We start from the raw sequence: 7346 nt of genomic DNA on the forward strand, positions 1-7346 counted from the left end.
TATTGAGTCTGAACCATGTAGATCATCATCATCATCATCCATTTGTACCTGATCACTGAGTCTCACACAAACAGACTCACATGAGGCAGAAGTGGGATGGATCCTCCGGAGGCCATGATGAAGGAGGAAGTGGACCCTCTTTCATGGCTTCAAACCAGAGACAAGAGAAATAAAGATTTGGACGGAGGTGATAAGAAATTACATTTTAGCCTCGTTTTCACAACTAACACGACACTTAGACACTGAATAACTGTCAGATCTGATAGTTCTCATGCTATCTTTGTATTTCCCCTCATATTGTTGGTAAGCTTGAAATAGTTTTCATATCAGAAAAACATAAAAAAGGTTGATCAGAACATGGTGGAAAAGTCTAAATGTGCTTTCTTGAAACTAGTCATGAAATAACCATTGACACATTTTGAGATCCCACCCAGTTTTTGGTTTCAGCTTTACTAAGACTTTGTCCTAAAAGAGGAGCCTCCCAAACCATTCAACTAGAGCAGAGCTACAGTTTTGCTGTTGCTGGTATGTGGCCGTTTATTTCTTACAGTTTATTTTCAACGTTATTTTGAAACTGTCACTTCTGGGTACCATGGTCAACCCTTCCCTTGTCTTATCTCTCCTGTTCATTTGAAGCTTGTTGCACATGAAGCAGCAATGGCAAACAGTGCAGTCCTCTACTTCCTTTATGTGTTGGGGTTTTATTTTCAAGGTAGGAAACATGAGTTCTGTTGTGTGTTACATGGTTTTATAGTTATTGAACTACAGTAGACTTGAAGGTTTGTCACTCGTAACATTTCTCATTTCATCACCAACTTGTTTCTTATTGAATTACAAATGAAACTTTTGATACTGCAGATACAGACACAGTTTAAGCCTCACATCTGAGGTCGTTTCATTCCCTCCATGCAGGTCTAACAGCTGTGATACAGACACAGCAGACTGTGGTGGCAGCAGTGGGAGAAGATGCTCGTCTCAGCTGTCAGCTCATGCAACATAAAGAAGTTCTTCAGGTCACATGGCAGAAAGTTTTACCTGAGGGGGAGAAGAATGTCGCCACCTACAGCAAACACTTTGGTCCCAGAGTGACTCCTGACTTTAAAGAGAAAGTGGAGATAAAAGATGCTGGACTGAAGAACTGCTCCATAGTTATCAGAGAGGTGATGGAGCAGGATGAAGGCTGCTATCTCTGTTTGTTTAACACCTTCCCTGACGGTGCTGTCACTGCTACAACCTGCCTCCAATTCTATGGTAAGAACCTGACTGCATTACAGTTGGAACCTGACAAACAGGATCATATCAGAAGCTCATGTCTGGAACAACTCAACTCATGTCATGTTTGTTAAATGTCTTTCCTCTGCAGAGCTGCATGAACCCATTCTACATGTTAGAGAATCAAACTCTACTCAGGAGTCACCTGTGTCCTGCTCAGCCACAGGACGACCTGCTCCAACACTGACACTCAACGTCACGCAGCCACACCTCCACTTCTCACAATACAACACTGTCAGTGTCCACAACAGCAATGGTACAGTCACTGTCACCACTACAGCTGTGCTGTCAGGTTTCCGTGACAACAGCGCACAGGTTGGATGTGCGGTGCGAGTGCTCTCTGGTCACAAAGAGGTGTTTATGATGATTCCTGAGGTCAAACAGACGTCTGCTGATGGTGGGAAACTTCCACAGCTACAGACTCTCAAGTCAGTGCTCTCATTTCATCTGTTGTTGCTTCATAGATGTTGAATGAATGATGTCATCAATTCTTCCTCTTCCTCTCAAAGTCAGGACTTGGATTGTGTTAGTGGCCTTTGGTTGTGCTGCTGCTGCTTTGCTCATCACTGTCCTGCTTAAACAAAAACATCACAACAGGTACGTCTTTAAACCAGTGTAATTCCTGTGTCTGAGTCTATGACAGTTAATAAATGTTTGTCCAGCTGTAACTGTTCTTAAATCCTTCAGTCTGTCACACAGAGACCATGAGATGAGTGAGATGCCTCAAACTACAGACAGAGACACTGATATGTGAGACTGGCCGTCTCTGTTCATAACCTGTTTAGACCTATTTGTTAATTAAGTATTGACTGAATAATGAAGCATTGTGAGTGAAAATTAAATATTTTTTATTTTTGTTCTAAGGACCCAAACACCTCTCGTCATACAGGAGAACAATCAAGTCAGAAGACGGACACCTACTGGGAATAATCAAGAGTGAAAATCCATGGTCGTCATCTTGAATAGAGAGAAGACCTCATCTTGACTGATGTCAACTGTTTACTAAAAAGCAAGGACTGACACCAATGTTGAACCACTGAGGATCTGAGTTTGGGGCCATTTTTATTCCCACTTCACCTCTGGGTCGTACCAATGCTGCAATACTGAAACCTCAACAAAACTGCATCAAAGCTTGAGAGACAACATATCTCAGTGCTGTGACAAAACCTTGTAAGTTTACATTAAAATCCCTTTACAACATTCAGCTCCCAATGTTACACTGTGACAACAAGTCTGTCCTGGTTCATGGATAATGATTCCAGCATTTCATGAAGAATAATGTCCAAGGTAGTTCTGATGGTGAGGATCTTTTTTCTTTTTTACTATTTTTATAACATTTGATCAGTTTTTACATGTATTTATAAACTGTATTTTTCAACCTGGAAAAGATCTGACAAAATAAAGATGAGTGATTCTAGAAAGTGTGATGTTTTGTTGACTTATTAGAGGTGTATGTTTCATTGGACATTGGTAATCAATCATTAGTACTGTTGCCACTGACATTATGTTAAATACTATCAATAATAACCACAACAATAATGGACTTGTCAAACTTTCATATTGTGAGTATTCAGATGTCATTTATTCCCAGATGTGACTCAGTGCCAGCTGCTGATTTTCTGCTGAAGTTGCTCAACATGGCCACTGGAGGTAAATGTTTATTCACTTCAGCACAGGCTGGATGTAGTTTCATGGAAAATCCATCTTGTCCACTTCCACAGTGCCTGTTTTTAACTGTTTTTTATGGATTATCATCTGATACTGTATATATTAGATAAATAATATTAATTGTAGAGTTTTCATTGAATAAATGCAGGAATATCTCCCTAATAACATTAAATCATGTCACCTGTCAGGTAGAAGGTTTTAGTCAAACTGAGGCATTTGTTTTTACATTCAGGGCAGATTAGAAGTCCATCACTGAGACTGCGCATGATTTAGTTTAAATACAGAACTCAGCTGTTTATTTATTTCATATATTTATGTTATGTTTTTTCATTCATGAATGTATTGGTCCAACGTTACACAATCTAAAGTGAAAGTTATTCCTGAAATCCAAATATTGTCCCAATGAATTGTGGGAACGGATCGCTCCAATGCGCGCGGTGGATCAGGGGACATTTAGGCGTCATGTGCTGTTAATAGAACATTTTGAAAAGTAATATTGAATCAAATCAGCTGTTTATTCGACATCACATTGATTGGATGCTTTGTGTCACTTATACAGGTGTGTATTTGTTCTAGAGACACCTTTTTACATTGTTGTGTTGATACTGAGACCCACCTGCGGAAATAATGGAGCTGTCTGTGCGCGCCTTTGTTGGTCCAGGACAGGTATGAATATTGGCGGTTTTATTCAGCAACATGTCGAACGGTGCATTTCTACAGGGGTGTTTTATGTTGACTCTTCTTTCAGAAGGTAAGATAGATGAGCTCCATTCTGTTTGTAATATATGTACATATATTGAGTTGACATATATGTAGATGTAAAGTGGAACAATTTCATATGTTGACATATATGTCTAGCCCATACAAATATCTGTTTATGTATGTATGACATGTTATGTAAATATATATCCATTCCAAAGACATTAAAATGAATATGAAAAACATAGAAGTATAAAGAAGTTTTATATGCATGTTGTTTTGATAAACTTGCAGATATAAGTTAACTATATTCTTAACGAATACACTTGCAACATGTTATGCAAATATAAGAATTAATCATATATTTTTAATGTTGGCCTTTGTACACATACAATTTTAATTATGGGTATTTATAGGTTATGAACGTACATCTTCATATATCTAGAGGATGTATATACTGTATGGGATTATAATATATCCCCTTAGGTGACATTCATGGCATCATCGCTCTTGATATAGGGCCATATATGTCATATATTACATTTCTTTGAATCACACTGTCAATCTGTAGCAATCTGTTAGAGATACACACATACAGTTTATGCCTCACTCTGATGTCATTTCATTTCCTCCATGCAGGTCTAACAGCTGTGATACAGACACAGCAGACTGTGGTGGCAGCAGTGGGAGAAGATGCTCGTCTCAGCTGTCAGCTCATGCAACATAAAGAAGTTCTTCAGGTCACATGGCAGAAAGTTTTACCTGAGGGGGAGAAGAATGTCGCCACCTACAGCAAACGATTTGGTTCCAGAGTGACCCTTAATTTTAGAGAGAAAGTGGAGATAAAAGATGCTGGACTGAAGAACTGCTCCATAGTTATCAGAGAGGTGATGGAGCAGGATGAAGGCTGCTATCTCTGTTTGTTTAACACCTTCCCTGACGGTGCTGTCACTGCTACAACCTGCCTCCAACTCTATGGTAAGAACCTGACTGCATTACAGTTGGAACCTGACAAACAGGATCATATCAGAAGCTCATGTCTGGAACAACTCAACTCATGTCATGTTTGTTAAATGTCTTTCCTCTGCAGAGCTGCATGAACCCATTCTACATGTTAGAGAATCAAACTCTACTCAGGAGTCACTTGTGTCCTGCTCGGCCACAGGACGACCTGCTCCAACACTGACACTCAACGTCACGCAGCCACACCTCCACTTCTCACGCTACAACACTGTCAGTGTCCACAACAGCAATGGTACAGTCACTGTCACCACTACAGCTGTGCTGTCAGGTTTCCGTGACAACAGCGCACAGGTTGGATGTGCGGTGCGAGTGCTCTCTGGTCACAAAGAGGTGTTTATGATGATTCCTGAGGTCAAACAGACGTCTGCTGATGGTGAGAAACACTTCCACAGCTACAGACTCACACACTGTTAATCAAATGATGATCCTTATTGATTGATGATTCCCATTTAATATGTTGTTGTTTTATGAATGTTCAGGGTTCCATATCACATTTTATCATTTTCTCACAGATTTCACTTTGAGCGTTGTGTTGGCCTGTGTTGGTGTCGCTGCAGTCATCATCATCATCTTCTTCATCATCATCATCAACATCCTGCTCAAACACAAATGTAGAAACAGGTCATTTTCAGCTTTAGACTCAGTATCTGTCTTTTTACTAAGGTGATGATTTATTGACACTGAGAAGCTACAAAGAGCATCTAAAACCATATCCTCTGACAAAATCCAGAAATGAATCACTGATGTCTGTTTGTTCAGCTCTGACTTTTCTTAAATCCTTCAGTCTGTCTCAAGGCGACTCTGAGAGGAACAAGACGCCACAAAGAACAATCAAAGACGCTCCTGAGTAAGACACTTTCATACTGCCAGTATTCTTTAACATTCATACATGAAACACTCTTATGTCATTGTCGTTCTTCACTTGTGCACTCGCAAAATAATTTTTTTCCATAGTCACAACTTTCTCTGTTATCAGATTTTATAACTTCCAACTCGCCTAATCTGTTCATAACAATTAGTTTATGTAATATTGACTGAGTAATGAAACTGTGAGTGAAAATGAAATATTTTGTTTTTATTCTAAGGTCCCAAACACCATTAGTCACACAGAAGAACAATCAGATCTGACAATGGACACCAATCAAGAAACCAACAAATATATGCCGTCATCTTCAACAGCAAGAAGACTTGTTTTTGACTAATGTTATCTAGATAAACTGGCAACCTGTCCAGGGTGCACCCACCCTCATGCAATGTCAGCTGGGATTAGCTCAGATAATATTAATAATAACCACAACAATAATGGACCTGTCAAACATTGACAGGTCCATTATTGTGAGTATTCAGATGTCATTTATTCCCAAATGTGACTCAATACCAGCTGCTGAAATTGCACCACTGGAGGTCGCAGTTTAATCAGTTCAGTAGTTTCATCTGAAATCAAACCTTTCCATTTTTACAGTACCTGTATTTAACTGTTTTTGTTTTTTCATGGACTCATCTGATCTAAATCATGTCAGTGTGATTTACATCCACAAATTATGTTGTTAATGTGAAAACATGTCATTACTTTGTTGAAAATAAAATAGCATAAAGATGATTAGATTTACACTTTTTATCAGTAGTCATATTTAAACATTTTACCACATATGTAATGGGAATAATACAAAAGCCCTGAAAGACAAGTGAATTTTCCTCCAGAACTCTGTAGGTAGTTGTTTATCTATTTTATAAATGTATGTTTTATGTTGTTTAATTCATGAATGTATTTATTGAACACTAATATGAGCACAGAGATTGCCATGAAATTTACTACAAGATGAAGGTAAGTGTTAAAACTAAAATGAGCAATTGAGGATAAAATAAAATAACATTGAATAGCACAAATTACATTTTCTTTCATGATGGAGTAGAGTCCAGGTTCCCCCCTTCTATGAATTAAATTGGATTCACCCATCTCCTGTGTGACAGTCTGACCCTTCACCTTGGCTTGGACTGTACAGGTTGTACAACTGCTGTTTCAGGCAGCAGCCAAACACCCCTCTGTTCTCTACCCCGCTTAGTACAATCCGGGTTCCCCCTTATATAAATCCATTTGGATTCTCCCACCTCCTGTTTGACAGTCGGACCTTTCACCTTGGCTTGGAGGGAGCACTGATGGGAGCACATGGTACAAACATTTGGGTAACTTCAATTCAATGAAATATCACTAAACAACTATCAAAATAAGTAACATTTAATGTCTTTGTGTAGCTCTTCCATTAACTTCCAAGTCATGTCAAAGGAAATCACAACTTAGTACTCTCAAATTCAAAATAACCAAATTATTCACACTTATATCATTTAGCAAGCCCAGTTCACCCCACATGCTCAAGCTTCTCTGTTGACTTTCAAACATCTTAACTCATGATATCCTTCATAGGAAATGTAGGAAAAGGCAAAGAAAACTCAAAACAAAGGTCCAGAGGGGAAGACGGTCTACAGTGCTTTGGTGAGGAATTTTACACCACATTTGTGTTTGTGTGCACTTCAGGTCTTCTCTGGCCCCTTTTCTCTCTTCATTCAGCAGCCTGGACACAAAACAGATTTATAAATAAACACATTATATTTTCTCACACTTGAGAGATAAGGCTTTGCAGAAAACACTGTATTTTTGCTTGTGCATCAGTCCACTTTACATGTGT

At 38.9% G+C, this 7346-nt stretch overlaps 2 protein-coding genes and 1 long non-coding RNA gene across 4 annotated transcripts; all 3 read left to right on the plus strand.

Moving 5' to 3' along the window:
• The first annotated feature begins 96 nt into the window (after positions 1-96).
• Positions 97-1667, plus strand: LOC111236742 (OX-2 membrane glycoprotein-like). Its single transcript, XM_022765592.1, has 4 exons — positions 97-187; positions 877-1251; positions 1364-1528; positions 1657-1667. Exons 1-4 carry the CDS (start codon positions 97-99, stop codon positions 1665-1667), a joined length of 642 nt encoding a protein of 213 aa, XP_022621313.1.
• Positions 1668-1723: 56 nt separating this feature from the next.
• LOC111236731 lies at positions 1724-2307 on the plus strand. The gene is made up of 3 exons (XR_002665734.1): positions 1724-1869; positions 1960-2022; positions 2137-2307. It is a non-coding gene; the product is annotated as an uncharacterized LOC111236731 (long non-coding RNA).
• Positions 2308-3385: 1078 nt separating this feature from the next.
• LOC111236714 (OX-2 membrane glycoprotein-like) lies at positions 3386-6240 on the plus strand. 2 transcript variants are annotated; one of them, XM_022765559.1, is made up of 7 exons: positions 3386-3499; positions 3602-3691; positions 4279-4617; positions 4730-5035; positions 5175-5325; positions 5447-5509; positions 5748-6240. In XM_022765559.1, exons 2-7 carry the CDS (start codon positions 3637-3639, stop codon positions 5788-5790), a joined length of 957 nt encoding a protein of 318 aa, XP_022621280.1. In that variant the 5' UTR covers positions 3386-3499; positions 3602-3636; the 3' UTR covers positions 5791-6240. The 2 variants fall into 2 exon arrangements, with proteins under 2 accessions (XP_022621280.1, XP_022621281.1); XM_022765560.1 differs by having other exon boundaries at positions 5175-5283; positions 5748-6237.
• The last annotated feature ends 1106 nt before the right edge of the window (positions 6241-7346 follow it).

Source organism: Seriola dumerili, unplaced genomic scaffold (genome assembly GCF_002260705.1).
Source record: "Seriola dumerili isolate Sdu_G_001 unplaced genomic scaffold, Sdu_1.0 BDQW01000716.1, whole genome shotgun sequence".
Taxonomy (NCBI): Eukaryota; Metazoa; Chordata; class Actinopteri; order Carangiformes; family Carangidae; genus Seriola; species Seriola dumerili.

Excerpts from the sequence above, each read along its gene's own strand:
- LOC111236714 (XM_022765559.1), top strand. The coding sequence starts at position 3,637 with ATGTCGAACGGTGCATTTCTACAGGGGTGTTTTATGTTGACTCTTCTT. Across the intron at positions 3,692-4,278 it reads GTTGACTCTTCTTTCAGAAG|GTCTAACAGCTGTGATACAG; the intron begins GTAAGATAGATG and ends TCCTCCATGCAG. Across the intron at positions 5,036-5,174 it reads CAAACAGACGTCTGCTGATG|ATTTCACTTTGAGCGTTGTG; the intron begins GTGAGAAACACT and ends ATTTTCTCACAG.
- LOC111236742 (XM_022765592.1), top strand. The coding sequence starts at position 97 with ATGGATCCTCCGGAGGCCATGATGAAGGAGGAAGTGGACCCTCTTTCA. Across the intron at positions 188-876 it reads AAATAAAGATTTGGACGGAG|CCTCACATCTGAGGTCGTTT; the intron begins GTGATAAGAAAT and ends ACACAGTTTAAG. Across the intron at positions 1,252-1,363 it reads AACCTGCCTCCAATTCTATG|AGCTGCATGAACCCATTCTA; the intron begins GTAAGAACCTGA and ends TTTCCTCTGCAG.